Raw genomic sequence first — 24,545 nt, forward strand, 5'->3', positions numbered from 1 at the left:
GGCAAAGGAGAATCGTGATTTTGGGTGTTTGTAGTGTCTTTGAGAGAGGCGTTTTGAACAAAAATTCAGGCTATCCTTCCCTAAATTTGCTTCTTGGCCAGAGATGGGGCCCAGGAGAACATGCAAACACTACCATGACTTTCCTTCCTAGCTATATAATTCAGAATTTCCTTCCTAGCTATATAATTCAGAATTTATTCAGCTGCTTTTAAAAAGTACCAGCAAATTTAGGACTGAACAGGAGCTGCTTGTTCACTGGCTGTAATGTAATAAATGAAATTTGCAAGCGAGGGGGATGAACACCAGACAAAAGAGAAAAAGGCTTCAGGGTGAAATACATAGAATATATAACAGCTTATTTCTTTGAAGCAAAAAAACGAGGCATCTTCAGGGACTGGATGAGAATAGGTCCTCCATGCAGGCCAGGAGGATGGGAAGTGTAGTTCCAACGGTCTCAAATGCCTCTTCGATCCAATGGAAGCAATCCGGCTGCAGGAATCAGCATTTTATTAAGTCTTTATATAGCACAAGGGGAAAAAAAAATCTTTGGAAAATTCTTTGCCTGATAAGCTAAAACTCCTTTTTTTGTTTTGGGGAGAAAGAGAGGCGTCCTTCCAATTTCTTGAAAATAAACTCATTCGTTTTGTAAGAGATGGACGGGGGGGGGGAATTCGGGCAAGGGGTCTCGTGAATGGTATCGGCTTGATGTGGCCGCTGTCAGGCTGGTGCTCCCCTCCGGCATCTTTTGAAGCTGTGGTCAGTAGTTTCTCTTCGCGTGCTTATTTTTCAGCTGGAAACGTAAGAAAAGAGGTTAAGAAGAAAATCTGTGCCCACCAGCTTGGATAATGTGATTGATTAATTGAATGAGTTGGAAGGGGCCTTGGAGATCTCCAAACTTGGCAACTTTTAAGACCTGTGGACTTCAACTCCCAGAGTTCCTCAGCCAGCTTTGCTTCAACTTTGCTTCAACTTCAACTCTGGGAGTTGAAGTCCACAAGTCTTAAAGTTGCCAAGGTCTGGCTGAGGAACTCTGGGAGTTGAAGTCCACAAGTCTTAAAGTTGCCAAGATTGGAGACCACTGTTCTAGTCCCAACCCCTGCTCAGGGGAGAAGGTTAAATGCAGCACTGCAGGCTGACTGCTAGATCAGCAGTTCAGCGGTTCAAATCTCACCGGCTCAGGGTCGACTCAGCCTTCCATCCTTCCGAGGTGGGTAAAATGAGGACCCGGATTGTTGTTGGGGGCAATATGCTGACTCTGTAAACCGCTTAGAGAGGGCTGAAAGCCCTATGAAGCGGTATATACGTCTACTGTTATTGCTATTGCTATTATTATTCTCTTTTTTTATCTGTCTTTTATCTCCAAAGTTGACCTTGTTTGCACAAGTATTTTTTGACCCAGGAAAAATGCACATCAAATACCAGTGACTGAATTTTTTCCCCCAAGTCTCAAGAGAGTTGGGGGGGGGGGAAATACTATTGCAAAGATTAGTGGGGAAAGAGCATCTATTCTGCCCCAAATGTCAACAAGGGTGTTTAAAATATATATATATATTCAGGCTTTTTGGTCTTGGCGGTGAAGGAAGACTCAACAAGGGAACCAAAAACGCTTCTTGAAGACGGATTGACAGGAGTGGACTCAACCTCTTCTCTGCCATCCCGTGGGGGTTTTAAGGTCTACTATTATCCTTTACAGACAGAAAAAAACCAATTTTATTTTTCTTGGAAAGGCAGAAGGGTATCCAGTAAGGATAATTTGCTCGGTTGGGGTGAGCCGGGGGTGGTGGTGGTGGTGGTGAACCTGGCCTATGCAATTTGCCATCTGGGATTTATAAAATTGGGCACAGTTGGTTCACCCAGAAACCAAGACAGAATAAAAAGGGAGATTTGGGGAAATGAGGGCAGATCTGAGCTAAAGAGGAGAAAAGCCTTTTTCCACTCTCGAAGGTGTCAGAAGGGCAGAAGGAAATGAAATATTCCGAAATTAATTCTCAGAGGTAAAGGAGGCCACGATTGTACCACGTTTTGACTTTTGAGGAGCCGAGGTGGCGCAGTGGTTAAATGCAGCACTGCAGGCTACTGCTAGATCAGCAGTTCAGCGGTTCAAATCTCACCGGCTCAGGGTTGACTCAGCCTTCCATCCTTCCGAGGTGGGTAAAATGAGGACCCAGATTGTTGGGGGCAATATGCTGACTCTCTGTAAACCGCTTAGAGAGGCCTGAAAGCCCTATGAAGCGCTATATAAGTCTACTGCTATTGCTATTGCTATTGATTGTCGAGCGTAAAAAATTTCTGGGTAGCAAAAGATTGTTGCAACAGCACTTCTGGGACTTAATTAATTAATTGACAGTAACAAGAGTTGGAAGGGACCTTGGAGGTCATCTAGTCCAACCCCCTGCTCACGCAGGAGACTATTTGAGAGAGGTCTTGGTTAGGTTGAATGGTGGTTTGCTTCTTGATTACGATTCTGGATGAGGTCAAGGATGGGGTTAATTCAGGGACCAAGCTATCTGGATGGAGGAGAGGTGATTTCTGGGTTACAAAGCACAGGAGAAAAAATCACCTTGTGGTGACCCATCCCACATCTGGATTTTAACTCTATCCCTTTATTCTGCTTTTGGGGAACTCATCGGGATTGGCTCCCCCCCCCGGCCCCCGAGCCCTCCGCACCTTCTTCTGGTCGCTGGGGAAGGCCGCCTTCAGGCTGCGCCAGAGCGCCTTCAGCCCGCCGTTGACCTTCGCCCAGAAGCGCCGCCGCTTCTCATCCTGGTCCCGCTGGATGTCGCGCAGGGCGCAGAAGTGCATCTGGCCCAGGTCGCAGGCGGGGGCCAGCCGGTCACACTGCCGCTGCCGGCGGTCGCAGCCGCAGATGGCGTAGCTGCAGACCAGGCGCTCGAAGCGCAGCAGGTCGTACTGCGCGGGATCCAGGCGCACGGCGGGCGCGGCGTAGGTGATGTCGCGCACGCGGGCCATGCTGCCGGCGGGGCAGTTGCAATGCCAGGCGCTCCACTCCTGCCAGGCGTAGCGCGTGTCGCCCACGATCAGCACCGTCTCGCCGGGCGTGGAGCCCGCCGGCGGGGTCCCCACGGGGGTCGCCTGCAGCCGCGGCATCTCCTTGCTGACCACCGCCGCCGCCTCCGACGGGTTGAGGTAGCCGGCGGCCACCGTGGCCCTGGCAGCGGCGGGCAGCTTGGCCAGCAGCTCGGGGGGCGCCGAGACCAGCGCCCCTTCGTCGTCGGGGGGCTCCGCCAGCTCGGCCGCCCACAGCCAGCAGCTCAGCAGCAGCAGCAGCGCCAGCGGCCGCCCGGGGGCCATGGGCGTCCGGGGACCCTCCGTCCTGGCCGGGACGGGCTCTCGGGGGCTCGCTAGGCAACCGGCCCGCGGAACAAAGGAGCGGCTGGAACGCGCGTGGGGAGGGGGCGCCCGCACCCACGCCCACTCCTCTCCCTCGCCCGCTTGCTCCATGGGCATCCTGGCTAAAGGCGGGCGAGGCGGGCCGGGGGCGTCCTTCCTAAGCCAGGGGCGGCTGGGGAGGGGAGACCCCTGCCCCTCCCTCGCCTTGAGACGCTTTTGGGGTCTCCGCGACCCCCGGGGGCTGCGGGAGACCCCCTAGCCCCCTCCCCCTGGTTATTACTGCAGCCTCGCCCACCCCCCAACCTCCTGGGACGTGCCAAAGGGTCTCCCTCGCCTGGGGAGACGAGGGGGGGGGGCTTCCCTCTGCATCTTGGGCATTTGGGGGCGGTGCACCATGGGAAGGATAGGGACGCGCCCCCTTTTTCTATCCCCTTTTAAAAAGAAGCGCAAGACAGAAGGAAGTGCGGAGCGAGTGGGAGGGTCCCAAGAGGCCATCCAGCCGGTCTGACTCTCATGGGGTGGAGGGCTTCAGGAGTTGCTGCTGGACTGATGTAGCCTGAAAGAGAGAAAAAAGGCGAGAACGTCTTGAAACGTCATATCAAGAATGGTAAATTTATTTCCCTCCTGCTAAAGATTTTGGAGGGAGGATGAAGGGGATGGAAGCTGCTGGACTCCAGCCTCCATCATCCCCAACCCAGGTGGCTGGACCTGATTGACGGGCCTCTGCAGCTTCCCCTGTCCATTGGCGGTTGAGTGACCCTTCCCAGGAATTTAGGATTTTTTCTCCCATAGCTGGGGTTTTTTTTGCCCCTCAAGAGAAGTCTCTATATTTCACAACATATCCCCAGAGCATGTGAAGAGGGCATTCTGGCTGACTCTGCAAGGCAGGGAGTTTTGCACTCCAGGCAGTGGTCTTTTGAGAAGGGGAACAAACTAGACAGGGCCCCCCAAAAAAACTAGATCGTACTCACTGCTGGACACAGGCCGGGATGTGAATCTGTTGAAGGGGGATAATTTGGCCCAGATCATCCAAGCTATCTACGAACTTCACTTTCTGGCTGAATTTGGAACTGCGGGAAAGAAGAAGAGAGAGGTGAAGTTTGTGTTGGCATTGCCACCTTTGTGGCTGCGATACAACAGCCTATTTTTTTCAAATCAACCTTGGCATCCTTCTAACGGATAATGGGGTGCCCCTATAATAACCCGTCTTGGCATCTTGCACCCACCTGATAAACGGCTTGAAGACGGTCATCAAGGCTCTGATGTACCACGTGGGGTGAACGATGACCAAAGACTTCAAATTCTTCCGAAGCCTAAAAAAATAACACGGAAAGGGAACAGTGGAACTCCATGCCACAGGAGCTGGATATCCTGGGCTTCATCTCTCAGGGGGGGAGGAAACAACGGAGTAAAACTGGAGATACCATACTTTCTAAGGTGTCTCGACTGTGTGTGTGTGTGCGGTCCTGGGACAATCAAAATGTTTGTTTATTAAATGTATAGGCCTTACTGTTGGCACAGAATATCAGAATAACAGCCTGAATCGTTCAGCCTCACTGTGTCGGGGGCTCTGAGTCCCTTGGAGGAAAAGGCAGCGGGGGCGGGGGGGATGCCATTTGGAAAACAGAAATAGTTTCTGCCAGTGTACAGAATGGTCCCCCCCCCAATATTTCTATTCCTTTCGTTGATTGAGACGGGCGCCCGAATGCCATTCAATGCCTTTGATGTCGAAGCAGCTGCAAAAACCACCACCCCCTCCACATCTGTTTCTCCACCTTGAAGAATTCAGAATTAAAAGTGTGTGTGTATTGGGGAGGGGGAGAGAAATGAATGTTGAATGTTGAATGCAAGTTGTGTTTTTATTATTTTATTTTGCTCACATATTGTTTATTTTGAATTGCACCCCCTCCCTAATGATTGTAAGCCGCCCTGAGTCCCCTTAGGGAAAAGGGCGGCCTATAAATCCTAATAAAATACTAAAATACTAAAAAAAAAAAACCCTAAATGCTGCTGTTTAATGTCCCTGGGATACGGGGGCATCTTTTCAGCCCACACAGCCCGGCTTTGAAAATGCAATTTATGCCCAAACCCAGCTACGTTTCCCCGCTCCCGGTTTGTGCTGGGCTAAAACTCCCTTTCTGCAAATGGGCATGAAAAGGCACGAAGGAAATCTAGTATTTGAAAAGCCGCCTTTTAAAAAAAGAATAAAAGGCCATATCAGATTGAAGGCAATTCTGGAGAGAGAGAGAGGAAAGGGAAATATTATCAGGGTGGGGGAAATGGACTTTAGGTTTAATTTGGAAGCTGCTCCCAGTGGCTCTTCTTACCGCCGGTCGATTGTCTGGTAACACTGCTTGATCCAGGCAAAAGATGGGAAGCGACTCCGGGAAGTGGCGCCGTTCAGACACACCAGCATGTAACTCTCGGCCACCATCAGCTCCAGTGTTCCCATTATGTACCTTCAGGGAATGACAGAAAGAGTCCATTTCCTGCCTTTTAGCTTAGGGGGGGGGAAAAAAATCCACTTTAATCCTCTCCCACAGCAGCAGAACAATCTGGATGGAAAGATAATAGCTGGAGAATGTACAATTTTATCTTCTCTTCTCTCTCTCCTTCCTTCCCCCCTTTTTCTTTCTCTTTTTTTCTTTCTCCTCTCTTCTTTCTCCTCTTTTCTTTCTTACTTTCCTTCCTTCCCACCTCTTTTTCTTTCTTTCTTTCTTTCTCTTTCTTTCTCTTTTTCTCTTTTTTCTCTTTTTCTCTTTTCTCTTTCTTACTTTCCTTCCTTCCCACATCTCTCTCTCCCTCTCTCTCTCTATTTTTCCTCTTCTCTTCTTTCTTCCTTTCCTTCCTACCTTTCTTTCTCTTTCTCTTTTTCTCTTTCTCCTCTTTTCTTTCTTACTTTCCTTCCTTCCCACTCTCTCTCTCTCTCTCTCTTTCTTTCTCTCTTTTCTCTTTTTCTTACTTTCCCTCCTTCCCACATCTTTCTTTCCCTCTCTCTCTTTTTCTTTCTCCTCTTTTCTTTCTTACTTTCCTTCCTTCCCACCTCTCTCTCTTTCTTTCTTTCTCTCTTTTTCTCTTTCTCTTTTCTCTTTCTTACTTTCCTTCCTTCCCATCTCTCTCTCTCTCTTTCTCTTTTCTCTTTCTCCTCGAATTTCTTCCTTCCCTTCCTTCCCACCCTCTTTCTTTCTCTCTTTGTCTCTCTCCTTTTTTCTTTTCGTCTTTCTTCCTTGTATATAAAGCAACAGACAGGATCTGCCCCAATTTCCTCTCCGAGGTTCCGTGCGTGGAGAGGAGACAATCACATGGCACACTTGTGGCAGAGGCAGCTGGCACACAAACAGCCCCCCTCCAGAGGAGAAGTGTTTGCACACAAATCGGGCATTGCCCCGTGGCAGAGCCAGAGCACGCTGTGACTTGCCTGCTCAGCTGGAAAACCAGCCCTGTTTCCAGAGAATGAGCCTGAAAGATTATTTCCCTAATTTCACTTCGCTTTCCACTCATTCAAGGGCTAACTAGCCACATTTAAAACAATGAGGACGCTTGGTTCCTTTTCCCCTCTTCTCCCCTCTCTCTCAGGTAGAGGGACAGGTGGGCGTTACCTGAACAGGTGCTCCATGATGTAGGGATAATTGGGGATGCTGCTTTCTGGTAAGTAACAAGAAGCAAAGACGAGAACCGCATTCAGACCTTCGCCGCAATAGCCTGGGGAAAGAAAGGAGGGCAGGGATGAGGCCACCATGTAGCCGTGTTCGAGAGGGTGGGAGCCCCCTTCCCCATTTAACAAACCAGGAACCATCCTCTTTTAATGAGCCCATAATCCTTTGCATCGGGGTGGAGTCTTGGCAGCTGAACGGAGCTGTGTATTTACTGGCCAGATGCCTCTCCTGTTGCCAGTGCGGAGTTCTATTCGGCAGATACATTCTCATGGAGCTCAGAGAGAGAGAGAAATATCAGCCTCTGGGATCTAGGATTGAACTCGCAGAACTCCTGATGGTGAGGCGAAGGGTTCCACCCCCCCCCCTCAATTTAACAAACCAGGAATAGTGGTTCCGAAGTTAAGTTGCCTTCGTCCCGCCCAGCTTACCCCCGTGGGAGATCACCCGCGTGTAGGGCTCGATGGCGCTCAGATCCACTTTGCGCTCGTGCTCGTCCCCCAGGAAGATCCGCCAGACCCGTCCGTCGGGACCCTTCGTGTCCACCACGCGGCCGGAGCAGAATTTCTCGGGCAGGTTGGCCTCCACTCGCCTGGCCCGCGGGAGGTCGTCTGGGAATGACGGGGGACCCCGGCGGAATTAAAAACCAGGAAGAGAGAACCAGTCTCTCTGCCGGAGGGGCACCCAGTACCTTTCCCCCCCCTCGAGACTCGAACTCGGGACCCTCACCTTCCCACTCGAATTCGTGCCCGCTCTCCGGGCCTTCTTGGAACTCGCTTTCCGACGGCGTCTCCAGCTCGTCCAGGTTGATGTCCAAGCTGCCGTCCGGGGTGCTTTCGGGGAGCTCCCCGGATTTGACTGACTCCTCGCTGAGGTCGGGGGCCTGGAGACGCTTCCTCATGTGTCTCCGGCCAGAGAGCTGCAAGGTGTTGGAGGCGACTGCAGAAGAAGGAACGGATTGTAAGGCAATCTCTCGCCATGAGGGGTTTAGGGGTAGATTGCCTTGAGCAATGGAGGCTCTACGGGGGGAAAAAAACAAACCGCAAAAAGGCAGTATTTTTTTCCTGAACCTTACCGGGACTCAATTCTGAACTGGAAGGTTCTAGATCTTCCTCCGAGGTGTCCTCTGGCAGAGGCCTTCGAGATCAAAAAGAGAAGAACCTGGATGTTTTTTGGAACTGAAACAAAACCTTGAGGAAGAAATCTTAAAAAAGAATTGGATTAGGACTTTTTAGCTCTAGAAAGCCCCTTAGCCCTGAAAGGGGAGCAGCCGTAAAAAAAATTCTCTAAATAAATTAAATACATCCAGCTGTACAGACAATTCAATCTACCGGGGGGGGGGGTTATAAGGACTCTTGGGCTGGACTAGAAGACCTCTAAGACCCCTTTCCAGCGCTAGGATTCTACAGGCCTGCTGGAAACCCTCTCATAATTTTTTTTTAATTATAGACTGTTTTGCAGCCTCAGATATCCGGTTTTATTTTATCGAGGATGGGGATGTGGGGGGGGGGGAGAACAGCAGGGATTGGAAAAGAAAAAAAAATTGAGATGCCTGCCTGAATCCTCCTTTTTTTTTTTGGTACTCAAGGGTAGACTGCTCTTGAAGATGGAGTCCCCCTTACCGCGGGAATCCGTCGTCCTGCCATTCCTCTCCCAGTTCCATGTCTCGGATGTTCTCAGACGCGTCTTTCTTAGGCCTGCGGAAGCGAGAATGCGAAGGGATTTTCCCACCTGCCCTGTCAGCACCGCAGGCTGCAATCCAACCGGTACAGATAGCCTAAAATAGGCAGGTTGGTTTTTTCTGCTCACTTTGAAAGTTGGCAAACTCCGCCTGTTGGGTTAACTCCTGGCTCATGTCTGGGGTGGGGACCCCCCCAAGAAGGGATTAAAAGTGCTTTAGGGAATGCCTTTGTAGGCCCGAGGGGTTCCTGAAGGCCATTTAGTCCCTCCCTTGCTCAGTGCAGGGAAAACATTGTTGGTTTCTATTTGCTAAGGACCATTAGGCTGCTCCTAATGGGCAGGAACCCTGATAATTTTACTATCTTAATTATATATTTATTAATCTATGCTATACAATAAAGGCTATGCTACTTTTTTTCTGCAAATATATAAATATATACGTAGCCCAGGGAAGAAGAACCTACAATTACCGGTTGAATTGGGCCTGGGAAGTGGAGGCTGGTTAAGTCCTGGCTCATGTCTGGGGTGGGGACCCCCCAAGAAGGGATTAAAAGTGCTTTAGGGAATGCCTTTGTAGGTTGGAGGGGTTCCTGAAGGTCATTGAGTCCCTCCCTTGCTACCAGTGCAGGGGAAACATTCCCCCAACCTTCTCATTCCTGCTTGAGGGGGAGCGGGGGTGGGGTGGGGGTTGGGGGTTGGACTAGAAGACCTCCAAGGTCCCTTCCAGCTCAAAATATATGTGGTTCTCCTCCCCTCCCCACACTCTTTCTGGCTAAGCTAATACTTAAGATGGTTGCTGGCACACCCAGGAGAACAACAAATCTACTCCTCCCTTGATGTTTTAAATATACAAAACCAGCAAAGCGCCTGGGAGGTTTTGTTTAATTCAGAGGTCACCCAAGTTGGGTCCCTTTAAGACGCACGGGACTTCAACTCCCAGAATTCTTGGCTGGGGAATTCTGGGAGTTGAAGTCCCACGCCTCTTAAAGGGACCCAACTTTGCAAAACTCCTGGTTTGGCGCCTACCTGCATTCCAGACATTTGCCTCCGAGAAATTCCCCAAGCAGGACCCTGCTGGCTCTGCAGCCATCTCTCCCAGCCAGTCCAGTCCACTGGCACACAGGTAGACTGCTCCTAAACCTGGAGGTTCTATTCTTTGCTTAGGAGCGGCTGGTTATTCCAGGCACCCGAAAAAGGGTGATTAAACTTTGAGCCACAGCTTCCCCGTGGGGGAAATCCTGCCAGGGCAGATCAAATATGTGTCGCCGGGTGCCCTGAAACCTGTAATTCGTGTGCGAGGGAGGAAGCGCGGATGTATCCACCGTCTGTCCGAAGGGCGTTGCGGAGAGGAAAACGCCCCCTCCCCTTAATCCAGAGGGAAAAATCCATTTGAAGGGAGAGAAATAACCTAACTTGGGGCAGGTTTGAAGGAAGTGAAAGAAATGGAGAGAGAGAACTGTCGGTTTTTCTTCTCTTTTCTCAAAATGTGTAGAACCTCCAGCTTCAGCTGCAGTTGACCTTCAAAAGGCCTCCTTTTGCAGACCTGGGGGCATTGAACAGCTGGAAATTGGGGCTTTGGCCAGCTGGAAAAGGGGAGGGAAAAAATAACGAGGGGAAGTGAATTGGACCACTGCAGTAGACACAAAATCCGGATCTCTTAAGGTTGCATTCACATGATGCTAGTCCCTTTGAAGGAGGAAGTCCCGCTTCCAGAGAGGCCTCCGGTGTTGTCCGTGACTCAAGGAGAACCCAGGGGTAAACAGGATGGCCAGAAGGCCGGAAGGGTTGAAATTAAAACCCGGGATAATTTTGCCCGTAGGCAGCCATGACGCCCAGTCGGCCTCTTAAGTTAATGAACTTGGTTGAGAAAGGTTGGGATCGTAGCTCCCACCTGCAGAAGGGGAAGCCAACTTCCCCCAGCTCAAAACTCAAGTTTCTGAATCTCAGTGTTGCCAATCAGAAGATAGGCAGAACCTGGTTACCACCGAACTACAATTCCCACCAACATCCCAAGGGTCCAGGTGGGGGGGTCCCCTCGCGGCCAGGCGCCAGCTCAGAGAGGAATCACAACGTTGGTTTGAGAATGGGACCTCCTCCAGAGCCCTCCCCTCCCTTGTTAAGGACTCACCTTTCTTGGGGAAGGGTCCTCTTGCCATCTCCCATGAAGGAACCCATTGGAGGGAGGGGAGATTAGCCCGGCCAGGTACACTCCCAATCTCCCCTGCTTGTGATGGGACACCGCAAACTCGCACTGAAGCCCTGGAGGTGTGGACAGGGGAGTGGAAGCCGGGCGAGACGCACACCCCAAACTGGTTTTTCTGCTTGCAGAAGGTTGGCGGAGGGAGGCTGGGTCCTAACGCCGAGGCACAGCACCTGGCAGATCTGGGGATGATGGGAATCGCGGAAGAGGGCAGCCTTGTGGGGAGGTGGGCCCGGTGGCTATTTGAGTGCCGACATTGGTAGCCAAGTTAGCTGATGGATGTTGAGCAAGAAAGCCCAACCACGCTAACTTTTAAGACTCCTGGACTTCAGCTCCCAGAATTCCCCACAAAACCTGGCTGGGGGATTCTGGGAGTTGAAGTCCACGAGCCTTAAAGCAGCCACGTTTGCACATCCCCTGGTATGGAGTTTGCTGGTTATGCAAGCATTGTCTTGATGGTCCCCGGGGATACACAATCTTTGTGCTGTTGTTGGTTTTATAAGGACCATTAGGCTGCTCCTAATGGGCAGGAACCCTGATAATTTTACTATCTTAATTATATATTTATTAATCTATACTATACAATAAAGGCTATGCTACTTTTTTTTCGGCAAATATATAAATATATACGTAGCCCAGGGAAGAAGAACCTACAATTACCGGTTGAATTGGGCCTGGGAAGTGGAGGCTGGGAAAGGTTCCTTCCTTTCAAACGGGGGGAAGGGGGTGTTGAACCAACAGTGAAGAAGAGCATCCAGCTCCAGTGGCACTCTACCTTTGGCAAACAGGAGCAAGAGACGAGAGGGTCCCAGCAACCACGAATCCCCTCCCTCCAAGTGGTTTGCATGTCTAAAAATGCCTTTGTTTTTATTTTTCAGCACAAGATGAAGGTCTCCACTCACCTGTCCCAGGTGCGCCAAAATGAAGGCTGGAGTACAGAGGGCCAGGGGTCGAAGTAGTGAGGGGCTTAGGGTCTCCAAGAGCCCCCCCCATGTTAGGGACCCCTTAGGAGCTACCTTAATAAAGCAATGTATTTGGGGAAACCCCTCCTGGATGGACTGTAAAACCTGTGCGAGTATAAAAACGGGCCCGTTCACACATTCGTAGGAAAATGTTTTAAGGAAGAGGAGACGAGGGTTTTTATTCACGATTGAGGAATTAGCCCAAGTCTCGGGGTACAGAAGGGCTCCCCAAATTTGGAAGACTTGGGGGCTTCAACGCCCGGAAATTCTGCAGCCATCCAGACCCACATTCCCTGCCTCCCCCCACCCCTTTGCGCCCTGTGAGGATGGAAATCCTTCAGCACGGATTGGAAACCAGTGCACTGATGGTGTTACCTAGTTTGGTCATGAGACGTCTGCAAGAAAACAGCCAAGTTCAGAAAGCATTAAAGACCCCTTAGCCCCCCTCTTCCCCCTCCTCCTCCTCTGCTTTGCAAAACTCCTCTCCCTTCTAGCAACTGATGATGTTAGCTAGTTGGGTCATGAAATGTTTGCAATGGGAAATTCTGGGAGCTGAAGTCCCCAAGTCTTAAAAGTTGCCAAATTCGGAGTCCCCCCCCCATTTTATAGGACTCAGCCGAGCCAAAAACACAAAATAACGGTTTTTTTTTACATTTTGTGCAAGCACAGGGGTACTTCGTGAAATTTTTGTACACTCCAAGTTTTTTTTTTTGCTTCGTTTTTGCAAATAATAATTTTAAAAATTGCAGCTCTGGGGGACATGTTGAGGTGGGGACCGAGCGGGTGTCATCCCCGTTGCCCCAACAGCGCCTGAGCTACGTTTCCCTCTTCAACAAGCACCAAGAAAAACATTTCTCAAGTGTAAGGAACTATATTACAACACTCAAGAGCCTTTATATCATGTTCCACGCAAACCCATTGGGGGGCCGTTTGGACGGATGAATTTGCCAGGAAAAAAAAAAGATTTGGGGTGCTGGAAAGACACGTGACATTCCCCCCCCCCACTGCCCCCCCCGAATCAGAATTCTGCAACTTTGCAACAGATGGTTCAGTTTAATCTCAACCCCCCCTCCCCATTATTGGCTATGAATGCCCCCATCCTTCCTTTCCATTCATTGCCATGGAGATTAATCATAGAGGGTGTCCAGTTAATTCAAAAAACGGCGTTTTCAGCCCCCAGCGACCCCCCCCCTCCCTCCTGGCCCTGGCCGAGAGTCCCTCTGTATTTTTTTGGGGGGTGTTTCACTTCTTCTCCGGGCTGCGGCCGCCCAAGGAGCGATCGTTGGCAATGCGGTTGACCCTCTCGAAGATGGCCTCGGGCGAGACTTCGGGGAGACCCCGGTGGAGGGGACACTCGTCCACCAGGCTGTTCATGGGGGTGGGGGGCAGCAGGGTGTCTTCTTCAGCCGCCTCCTCGCCCGGGCGGGGGGGCTTCGGGGCATCCTTGGCACCTCCGCTGGGATCACGGCTACCGGCGTCCCCCCTGGTGGGCGGGACACAACGGGAGAGCTCCGGCTGCATTCTGGGGCTGCTGGGACGGGGTCCGTCCCACTGGTGCAGGAATTCCCGGACGATGGGAAGGACTTTCTTGCGGGAGGCACCGGAGTTGCCCTGCTGGTAGGCGCGGACGGTGGGGCAGGGGGTCTCCAGCTGCGACAGGCCGAGGGACGGGTTGCTACAGCGCTCCAAGGCTTGGCACACCTGGGAAAAAGCAGACACGAACCGTCAGAAGCTCTCCGGATTTCGGCACCGCTTGGAAACCAGCGGAGTGATGGCGTTAACTAGTTTGGTCATGAGACGTCTGGAAGAAGACAACCAAGTTCAGAGAGCACCAGGGATCCCACAGCCCTCCTCCTCTTGCTCCACTCTGCAAGCCCCATTCCTTTCTAACCCTGATGACGTTACCAAGCTGGGTGATGAAATGTCCTCAAGAAAACCGCCATGTTCGGAGAGCACCAGGGAGTTCCCATTTCTATCCCGAGCCAAACAAACACCCTCTTCTATTGAAAGCAAAGCTAGTCATCCTCAACAGCTGGTTATGCAAATGGTAGACTGGCTCTGGAGCTGGAAGCTCCACCCTGGAAGGAAAGACGCTCCGGGAGGATCCGGAGTCCCGACTGATCAAACGGGGACCTCTTAAGAGAGTCCACAAACCAAACGCCTTCTCCTGCGCCCAAGGAACGGGTTTAAAGCTAGACTGCTCCTAAACGTGGAGGTTCTCTCGTGCTGGAAAAGCCGTATTTTTTCCAGGGAATCCTCTGAAATAAACCCATCCTTGTGGAGAAGTGAGACATCAGTGCGAATTATGCCCAAGTTTCTCCCCCACTGCTCCATTTTTACCAAACCCTTCACAACTCAAGATTTAACCAGGCTCTTCCCTGGCCCCTCTGCCCCGTCCAACCCCCAGCACCCACCTGGTCCAGAGAGCTCCCCGATAACGACGGACGCAAAGCAAGGCTGTTTCCCTCCACACCCGCCCTAAGCTCCAAGAGGGCGTTTTCGGGCTTTGGCACACACAAAAAAGGGAAGTTGGAGAAGGCGGCTTTTTTGCCGTCACCCAAGGATGACTCAGTGCCGGCACCGGGGAGCTGCCGAATCCAGGGCGGGGTGGGTGACTGGATGAAGGAGGCCGTTGGGGGCAAGAGTTGCCCAAAAAGGAAGGCATACAGACTACCCGGGCGGCTCCCATGCCAGCTTCCCAAGGTTGAGCCGGTCCTGATGCGGGAAGAAAACTTTTTCCAACGGGGAAAACACTGAAATCTTTTATACCATGCCTGGTTCTCCCCCACCACCACCACCAATTCCTTTTCTCCAAACTGGGCATTCTGCCATTCTAACCATTTTACAAAAACCTCCTTTTTTCCCCCTCCATTAAAACCTGAGTCTCCTGCATGTCTAAAAGCCTGGGGTGATTCCAAGCCCTTTTTAAAAGCTTGCAGGGAAGTTACAGTTTGAAAGGCTTTTTTTTTTTTTGGGGGGGGGGGGGAGGCATGGATCAACTCATTTTCCCTTTTTTTTCTGATGAAACCAAAAAGCAGCTAAAAACACGCTTCCTTTTTGTCTGAAAATCACAGGGTGGATTTATTCGGGACGAGACTGAATTAAAAAACACCGGCAAAAGTTTTAACTCCGGCAAGATTGAATTAAAACTCCACAGATTCCCGCATCCGATATATTGGGGGAAAAAACACCCGGGTGTGAAAAAGTGCAAACTTTGCACCATAAATTGAATGTTTAGGGGGGGTCTCACAAAGCTGTCATTCATTGTCTCTGCAAGAGAACACCAGCAAGGCTTCAAAATACGTTTTCTTTTTAAGCAATGGTCAGCTTCTGAGTCAGGCCTCATCCCGGGGAAACTTCCATTAGCTAATGTTTCCTCACGCAAGGTGGCAGCCAAATCTTCAATTATTTATCTGCTTGGCAACACGGGTTAAAAGGTAAATAAGTCAAGAGGGAAAAAAATAAAAAATAAAACAAGAGAGGGTTTTGGACAGGAGGAGGAGGGGGAAACCAAAAAACCAGAATCTAAAAAGCTTTGGAGAATAGTTAAGTTTCACATCTTGGGGGGGAGAAAAAAAAACGCAAATCCAAGATTGGCCTTAGCGAGGTTGGTAGGAAAATAATTCCGAAATAAACCGGGATAAGAGAGAGGAGTTTTTGCATCTCAGCCGAGCAAATCATAATCCTTCCTGAATGCACTTTGTCGAAAAAAAAGCATTGCAAATTTTGCATTAAAATGGCTTTATTTTTTAACCACACATCCCTTACAAAGAAAAAATAAAATAAAACAAAACAAGAGATTTGGAAACGGGACGTTAACCGAAGCCAGATTGGAAGCCTCACCGTCGACAATAAATAAGGAGGACGATCCACATTTTTTGTGGCTGTCACCCCTTTCAAATTGCCGGCAATTTGCAGGGCAATGAAAGAAGGGCGGCAATTAAAAAGCCACAATGAAGCGACAAAGGCTGTGATGCATCGCCTCGCGCACGCTGGCGCAAAAGGGTCCCCCCTTTCTACCCTTCGGCTTCTCCTTCGGATGGATTATTCGGAGAAATCGGCAAAGAACGAAGAGGAGGGATTAAAATGGACTCCATCCATCCTCTTGAAACCCTCCACCGTTGTCAAAAAAACCACAGCACTCTATTTACCGGGTTCATTAAAACGGGGAAAGTGGGGGGTGGGTGGGATGAGGGTGTGGCAAAGGGGATTACAAAAGACCCCCGCCCCAAAATTGCTTTGCTTACCTCTCGGACGGATCTGCTGCTGCCGCCTGGTGAGAACGATCATGCCTCTCCTCTCTCCGGCCGGCCCCCCTCCCCACCGCTGCCCTGGCTCTTCCCCCTCGCCACCTGCCTGGACCTTTGGCTGTGGTTAATGAGTGACAGAAGCGCCAAGGGGCGCCTGCGTGGTGGAGGAAGTCTCCCCGCCGGAGAGGCTTCGCAACCTGCCAAACAGGCTCTTTTCCCAAGAAGGGGGGGGGGGGTTTCTGCCTGCTGGCCTCGCACCCTTTTTCGGAGAGAGGGGTCTCCGTTTGGGAAGCTTGGGGGGAAAAAATAAAAATAAATGCAAATCCAAGATAGGGAAATAATTCCGAAATAAACCAGGCGAAAGAGGGGGGACAAGAGGGACGGTTTGCATGCTCAACGATGCGCTTTGTGAGAAAGGTTGTGTGAAAAAAGGGTTCCAGCACAAAACCGCGGAGGACAAAATCGCGCTCGACAAAAGCGCGCATTTGACGTCATCACAGGCGCGACGAAAACATCGCGTTGTGATCGAAAAATGTAAAAATAAAGCGAAAACCTTACCCTAACCCCCCCAAACCTAACCCTAAATCTAACCCTAAACCTAACCCTAAACGTAACCCTTAACCTAACGCTAAACCTAACGCTAACCCTTAACCTAACGCTAAACGTAACCCTAACGCTCTAAACCTAACCCTAACCCTTACCTTTATGTGAATCGGCTTGCTTTAATTTTAATTTTAATTCAATTTTTAATTCTTTTCGTCGCGCTGTGATGACGTCAAATGCGCGCTTTCGTCGAGCGCGATTTTGTCCTCCACGGTTTTGACGGGTCACGGAAAAAAGATGCTTTTCTAGGAGGACGGAAGCAGCCGGAGAAGGAGAAATCAGAGGGCAGAGGAAGGAACTCACCGCCTCTTGCAATCCGGCTTTCGGGCTGTACACCGCCAGCTGCCGGAACGGCTTCTTGTGGTCGCCGAAGGAGATGGCCATAGCGATGAGGAGGTCGAAGCCTTTCTGGTGACAGAAGGAAGCCAGATCCTCTTCGACCCCCGGCCGGTGCAAGAAATCCTAAGGTTTAAAACAGGGCGATCCAAACTTTTTAAAGGCTTGTGGACTTCAACTCCCAGAATTCCCCATGCCTCCCAGAATTCCCTCGTGGCCGGCTGGGGGAATTCTGGGAGTTTGAAGTCCACAAGCCTTTTAAAAGTGGCCAAACCTGGTTTTAAAGGAAGCGGAACAAGTTTACAAAAACGAGGTCCACTTAACGGCGACAGCAAGGAAAACCACTCGACGGGACGAAGTTATCTTGGGCTCAAATAACGGTCGTAGGACCGAGGACGCCTGCGTCCCTGCAGGATTCACACTCACCTGGAGACTCATGTAGATGGCGCTGATAGCCACGGTGGATTTTTTCCCGGCGAGGGTTTTCAAGTCCTTCCTCAGCATCTGCTCCGTGGTGAGGCCTGGGGGGGGGGGAGAGAAAGAGTCCCAATTTTTTTTTGGGGGGTGGGCATTCCTTCCAAGGGAGGAGGAGGGTCCCCTTGGCATTAACTTTTAGCCATTCATTTTGGGGAGATCGAGGGCGTTCCCGCCCCCCCCCCGTCCCGCCTCCCAGTGGATTCTCAAACAGACCAGGATGCGAAGCCCACATCATCCTGCCCCCCCCCTGGCGCAGTGGTTAGGGTGTAGGCCACTTCAGCTGACTGTTATCTGCAGTTCGGCGGTTCTAATCTCACCGGCTCAAGGTTGACTCAGCCTTCCATCCTTCCGAGGTGGGTGAAATGAGGACCCGGATTGTTGTTGGGGGCGATATGCTGACTCTGTAAACCGCTTAGAGAGGGCTGAAAGCCCTATGAAGCGGTATATAAGTCTAACTGCTATTGCTATTGCTACTTCAGCTGACTGCTAGTTCAGCAGTTCAGTGGTTCAAATCTCACCGGCTCAAGGTTGACTCAGCCTTCCATCCTTCCGAGGTGGGTGAAATGAGGACCCGGATCGTTGTTGGGGGCAATATGCTGACTCTGTAAACCGCTTAGAGAGGGCTGAAAGCCCTATGAAGCGGTAGATAAGTCTAACTGCTATTGCTATCTATCTATCTATCTATCTATCTATCTATCTATCTATCTATCTATCTATCTATCTATCTATCAATCAATCATCTATCTATATATATATCTCTGTCTGTCTGTCTGTCTGTCTGTCTTCTGTCTGTCTATCTATCTATCTAACTATCTATCTATCTATCTATCTATCTATCTATCTATCTATCTATAGCTATCTCTCCCTCTCCCTCTCTCTCATATCTATCTATCTATCTATCTATCTATCTATCTATCTATCTATCTATCTATCTATCTCTATATGTCTGTCTGTCTGTCTGTCTATCTATCTCTATATCTCTGTCTGTCTGTCTATCTATCATCTATCTATCTATCTATTTATCTATCTATCTATCTATCTATCTATCTATCTATCTAATCCATCTATCTATCTATCTATCTATCTATCTATCTATCTATCTATCTATCTATCTATCTATCTATCTATCTATCTATCTATCTATCTATCGGATTGTTGGGGGCGATATGCTGACTCTGTAAACCGCTTAGAGAGGGCTGAAAGCCCTATGAAGCGGTATATAAGTCTAACTGCTATTGCTATTGCTATATCTATCTATCTATCTATCTATCTATCATCTATCTATCTATCTATCTATCTATCTATCTATCTATCTATCTCTATCTGTCTGTCTATCTATCTCTATATCTCTGTCTGTCTGTCTATCTATCATCTATCTATCTATCTATCTATCTATCTATCTATCTATCTATCTATCTATCTATCTAATCCATCTATCTATCTATCTATCTAATCTATCTATCTATCTATCTATCTATCTATCTATCTATCTATCTATCTATCTATCTATCTATCTATCTATCTATCGGATTGTTGGGGGCGATATGCTGACTCTGTAAACCGCTTAGAGAGGGCTGAAAGCCCTATGAAGCGGCATATAAGTCTAACTGCTATTGCTATTGCTTTGCAGGCGAGGATCCTGGGTCTTTTAAAAGAAACGCCCCTCCCGGACCCTCCCACCCACCCACCTGAAACATCAAACTTGGCTCTCTGCAAGGCGTCGAAGACACGGTTCCTCGGCTGCAGCTCGGAGAACGAGGACTCCAGCTGAGAGACGCAAAAGGCGTCCCTCGGGGTGACTTTGCCGGCTTCCACAGCCATGTTCACACAATCCAGCAAGATGGTTCCTTGGTGGGGGGGGGGTGTGAGGGAGAGAAACACTGGGTTTTCCCAAGGAGGAACACGCCCCCCCCCCCCGCCCGCCCATTCAGGCCATCTTCCCTGCATTTTCCTGCCCATTTCAAACGGGCGCGGTTTTGGGGGGAGTGAATTCGCCCAATTTGGCTCTCACCGTGGAGCAGTGCGGCAATTTGCCCGTCCAAGGTTGGCACCGGTGCTTGGAGGAGCCTCTCGGCCACCAGGGTGGTGCAGGAGCCCACCGGCTCAGCCGTCACCCTGCAGAGAGGGGGCCTCATCCACTCCAGGGGTCGGTGGTCCATCACTTCCACCACGGAGGCCTCCAGCGCTGAGTCCTTGCTGGGGGGGGAAGGGGCACAAGAGGTGGTGCGGCTAAGGACTCCCCATCCCATCAGCCCCTGCCAACAGGGGCTCGTCCGAAGTTGGCGGAGGTTTTAGGGAAGGGAGACTTTGAGTAACTGGTAGTCCTTGACTTGGGACCATAACTGAGCTGAAAACATCACTCGCTGTGAGACGTTCGTTAACTGAATTTTTGCCTCGCTTTACGACCTTTCTGGCCAAGTTGCCAAGTGAATCTTTGCTCATCAGACGGTCGCCAAAGGGGATCACGTGTCTCCAGGGACGTCATAAATATGAGCCAGCTGCCAAGCACCTGAATTTTGACCCCGGGGATGCCTGAACCGTCGTTAAGTGTGAAAAACGGTCGTAAGTCCAAGAGAAAAGAGGCCTGACATGCGACTTATGACCGTTTTCCACACATTTTTTCGGAGGCCGTTTGGAACCGCGACATGACATTTTCCAGGGCTGTCGTAACTAAAGGAATGTCGTAACTCGAGGAAATGCCTGTGTTGTTTCGGCTGCTCCGATTGGCCTCCGAGGCAGCGACACGAGGGCTCTCAAATCGTAGGGATCTTGAGGGATCCACCACCCCACCACCCGCAGCTCTCTCGCCATCACGGATCCCTGGATTTCCACCCCGGAGGCAGAAGCACAACGGATGGGCCGAGTGTCATCCCCCCCCCCCTTTTCTGCGTGGGGAGCCGCTCCGCTTACCGCCCACCTGGGCAGGATGTGGTGATCCACCAGAGTCAGGGAGAGCAGCCCGGCCTCCTGCAGCCCCGCCAGGTCGATTTCATCCCGGAAAACGAGGACGTCCTCGGGGATACGTTGCTGGCGGAGAAGGAAGGTGCTCTCGGTGCGCAGCGGAAAGTCACACCGTGGGATGTTGAGGACGGGGACGAAGGCCGCCTTGGGGTCCGGGGAGGTCTGTGGGGGGGGGCACAAAAGGATCGTGAGAATAAAAATTTTGGGGGGACAACATTGGAGCACTGGGAAAAATTGTGTGTGTGGAGGGGAAATTTTAAAATTGACAATCTCAGCCGCGTACAAGGAGAATATCAGATAGATAGATAGATAGATAGATAGATAGATGGATGATAGATAGATAGATAGATAGATATAGATGATAGATAGATAGATAGATAGATAGATAGATAGATAGATAGATGATAGATAGATAGATAGATAGATAGATAGATAGATAGATAGATAGATAGATAGATGATGGATAGATAGACAGATGGCAGATATATAATAGAAAATAGATAATGGATGGATGGATGAATGATAAAGATGGATGGATGGATGGATGGATATAGATAGATAGATAGATATAGATGATAGATAGATAGATAGATAGATAGATAGATAGATAGATAGATAGATGATAGATAGATAGATAGATGATGGATAGATAGACAGATGGCAGATATATAATAGAAAATAGATAATGGATGGATGGATGAATGATAAAGATGGACGGATGGATGGATATAGATAGATAGATAGATAGATAGATAGATAGATATAGATGATAGATAGATAGATAGATAGATAGATGATAGATAGATAGATAGATAGATAGATAGATAGATAGATATAGATGATAGATAGATAGATGATAGATAGATAGATGATGGATAGATAGACAGATGGCAGATATATAATAGAAAATAGATAATGGATGGATGGATGAATGATAAAGATGGATGGATGGATGGATGGATATAGATAGATAGATAGATAGATAGATAGATAGATAGATAACGGAAAGTTGTACAAGTGTAATTGTGATTTTAGCGTTTAAAAAATGTTGACCATGAGGTGGCAGACAAATATATTGCTTTAAAAACACCCCAAATGTCCGGGGTGTTCCTGGAAAGGGGGGGGGAGGGGCAGGTCTCTGTTTCCTCCTTGGGCCTCCCCCCCACCCCCTCTGGTGTGCGTCCTGCAGAGAGACCCCCGACCTGCACCCCGTTTTAATTCGGTGACATGGGATTCAGAGGAGGGGCCGTGCTGGGGTGCCCCAGAGGGCCACGGGAAGGGGGATGAAGGAGAGGCATAAGCAAATGAGGCAGGGGGCACCCGGGGGCTGGTGGAGTGGGAGCAGGCCCTGGCGAGATCGGAGCCCGGGGCGGCACAACGAAAGGCTGACCTTTGCCAAAAAGTAGGCGAGGACCAGAGCGGAGACCGTGGAGTCGAGATCGCAAGCCTCGTTGCCCAGCACCACATGGACAGCCCTTCCGCTCTGAACGTGATCCTGCCAGGGGACAGAGAAAAGAGATGAAACCAGCACAGCCGCACGCTCAACCGGTTCCCTCTCTCGGATGGGGATCCCGGCTCCCATAATCCTCAACCAGCCTCTTGGGAACGACTGCTGCATCCAAGGGGGTGGGTGGGCAGGAGTGGAAGATGGGCAGGAGGGACGAGAGAGAGAGGGGCGAGTGGCTTCGTTCTGCCCAAATTGGCTTGGCTTACAGGGTGGCATTGTGCCAGGCCCTCTGCCCTGGCCTTTATTGGGAAGGGGCATCTTTGGGGGCAGCCACAGTAAGGAGAAGGTTCGGGCGATGCCAAAGGGTCACTTGGCGTTGCGGAGCGCAGAGGGGCTGAATTCGAGATTAGCCCTCCAGACCCGGCTCAGCCATGCCAGGGGCAGCGTCCACAAAGAGGGCGCGATGCCACCTGTCAGAGGGGGACAAATATGGAGGCAGGGCCCCCGTTTCTAGCGCCCTCCTCCTCCAATCCTTCGCCAACCGAGCTGAAGAGGAGAAAGACCCCAGTGGGGGAAAAAACCCGCTCCCATTTTTCTGAATCAACTCAGTTGAGATTAGAACCGCAGATGGACGTGATTTTAGTTTTTATTTTTCATGAAGGACGGCTTGCAAAAAGAAGACGGTGCCGCTTTCAAACCCATTTTGCCAGCCATTAATTAGGGAGCTTCCCCTCCCGCCCTCCCCCCCCGCCCCTCTCTTGGCAAACAAACTCTGGTTTCCCAGCACCGGGGCAGAATGTCGGAAGACGTCAGCCGATAAGCCACGCGAAGGCTTAAAAGGTGGCCAGGGCGAAGGTTTAAGGGCCGTGGCAGATGGCTGGGGGGCAGACCGGAAACCGCAATGGAGTGGAAAAGCTAGAGAGACGAAGGGGCAAAGAGGCCGCCAGCAGAAAGGGTGGAAGCCACTGGACAACCAAACTTAATGACCGTGCTGCTTAACGCCGGGTTTTTCTGGTGTGGTCATAACTCGAGGGCTACCCTGTATGAAATGTTGTGGATGTTAGTGCAAAATGTTTGTCATAGAGCAGAGAGGGGGGCGAGTTTAAAGTTGGCACTTTTAAGACTGGTGGACTTCAACTCCCAGAATGCCCCCCCAGCCAGAAAGGGGAATTCTGGGAGTTGAAGTCCACCAGTCTTAAAGTGGCCTAACTGGACAAATTCTGCCCCCCCCCCAGAGAGACAGCCAAGGTGGAAGGGGTGTCCAATTGGGGCTGGGGGGGCCACGAGATCGGACCCTCCGGCCACGTGGCCTCTGTGCCAGGGAGGATGCTGACTCAGCCCAGCCCAGGGAACACAAGGCGGTGAATCATCCCCCGCAGACGGGGGGTCAAAAGAAGGCTGGGGGAGGGGGGTCACCTCCCCCCCCACAGGGGGCTGGGAAAAGCTGCCCCCCCCTTCAGAATTCGAATCCAGCCCCAAGCTCCTTCTCGCTCCGCTCCCCGCCTCATTCCTGAAGGCAGCAGAGGGGGAACATTCACACGGCTGCTGGTCTCTACCTCCTTAGCCATGGAAGGGGATGATGGGCGTCAGATCCTGCCCATGCAGGGCGGGAATGATGGGAGGTTAGAGCAGTCAAGCCCTCCCCCCCCCCTGAAAATTTACTAAAACTCAATAAGGGACATTTATTACTCAATAATAAACTAAAACCCAATGAGGGACATGGTGGGAGTCCAGCCTTGGCAGGAGGGGAGGGTGGGGATGATGGGAGTCGGATGGATGCTGCCCATGTTGCAGAGGATGATGGGAGCCGGAATCATTCTAAACCAAGTGGACTACCAGGAGTGGCTGGGGAAGATGGGAGCTAAAGTCTAGCCTCCTCGGGAGCGGTGGGTGGGGATGATGGGAGTCTGATCCTGCCCATGCAGGGGTTGGGTGGTGGGGATGATGGGAGTTGGAGTAGTCCACTGGGCAGGAGATGGGTTTACATTTAAAACCAAATAAGGAAACTGGTGGGAGTCAGAATCGCCTAGCCTTCCCAGGAGGAGGGTGGGGATGATGGGAGTTGGGTCCAGGCCATGTTGCAGTGGTGGGCAGGATGATGGGAGCCAGAATCATTCTAAACCAGCTCCAGGAGCGGCTGGGGAGGATGGGAGCTGGAATCTAGCGGTCCCAAGAAGTGACAGAGGGGAGTCAGAGTGGTCCAGAGCAGGTGGGGGATGTCAGGAGCGGCTGTGGAGGATGGGAGCTGGAGTCCAGCCTCCTCGGGAGCGGTGGGAGGGGGTGATGGGAGTCAGATCCTGCTCATGTCGAAGCAGTGAGTGGGGATGACGGAGCTGGCAGAGATGCCAGCAACGGCTGGGGATGATGGGAGAGAGAGAGCAGATCCCAGGAGAGCGGACGATGGGGCTGGTAGTCCTCCCCGGGCGCGCGGGCGGGGGGGGGGGGTACCTGAAGGGCGGCCCTGCAGCCTGCCAGGAAGCTCTCCATGGCTCCCCACCGCCCGGCCGCACGTGTGAACGGAGAGCGCGCCCGGACACGTGTCGAGCCGACCTGCTTGCGGGCGGGCGGAGGGAGGGGCCGGAACAGCCGCGCCTGATTGGCCGGCGGGGGGGGGCGGAAGGGCGC

At 51.0% G+C, this 24,545-nt stretch overlaps 3 protein-coding genes across 3 annotated transcripts; all 3 read right to left on the reverse strand.

Annotated features, from left to right (window-relative positions):
- Positions 1-213: 213 nt before the first annotated feature.
- Positions 214-3,883, reverse strand: C17H1orf56 (chromosome 17 C1orf56 homolog). The gene is made up of 2 exons (XM_032233997.1): positions 2,668-3,883; positions 214-790 (listed from the first exon to the last, which is right to left on the reverse strand). Exons 1-2 carry the CDS (start codon positions 3,466-3,468, stop codon positions 758-760), a joined length of 834 nt encoding a protein of 277 aa, XP_032089888.1. The 5' UTR covers positions 3,469-3,883; the 3' UTR covers positions 214-757.
- Positions 3,884-4,318: 435 nt separating this feature from the next.
- BNIPL (BCL2 interacting protein like) lies at positions 4,319-10,847 on the reverse strand. Its single transcript, XM_032234255.1, has 9 exons — positions 10,813-10,847; positions 8,627-8,701; positions 8,080-8,141; positions 7,734-7,943; positions 7,436-7,615; positions 6,951-7,053; positions 5,679-5,810; positions 4,578-4,664; positions 4,319-4,421 (listed from the first exon to the last, which is right to left on the reverse strand). Exons 1-9 carry the CDS (start codon positions 10,845-10,847, stop codon positions 4,319-4,321), a joined length of 987 nt encoding a protein of 328 aa, XP_032090146.1.
- A 1,640-nt stretch (positions 10,848-12,487) lies between these two features.
- PRUNE1 (prune exopolyphosphatase 1) lies at positions 12,488-24,502 on the reverse strand. The gene is made up of 8 exons (XM_032233828.1): positions 24,369-24,502; positions 21,864-21,968; positions 20,430-20,635; positions 19,524-19,708; positions 19,201-19,359; positions 17,462-17,556; positions 17,003-17,161; positions 12,488-13,547 (listed from the first exon to the last, which is right to left on the reverse strand). Exons 1-8 carry the CDS (start codon positions 24,405-24,407, stop codon positions 13,089-13,091), a joined length of 1,407 nt encoding a protein of 468 aa, XP_032089719.1. The 5' UTR covers positions 24,408-24,502; the 3' UTR covers positions 12,488-13,088.
- Positions 24,503-24,545: the final 43 nt, after the last annotated feature.

The sequence above is a fragment of the Thamnophis elegans genome, chromosome 17 (genome assembly GCF_009769535.1).
Source record: "Thamnophis elegans isolate rThaEle1 chromosome 17, rThaEle1.pri, whole genome shotgun sequence".
NCBI lineage: Eukaryota > Metazoa > Chordata > Lepidosauria > Squamata > Colubridae > Thamnophis > Thamnophis elegans.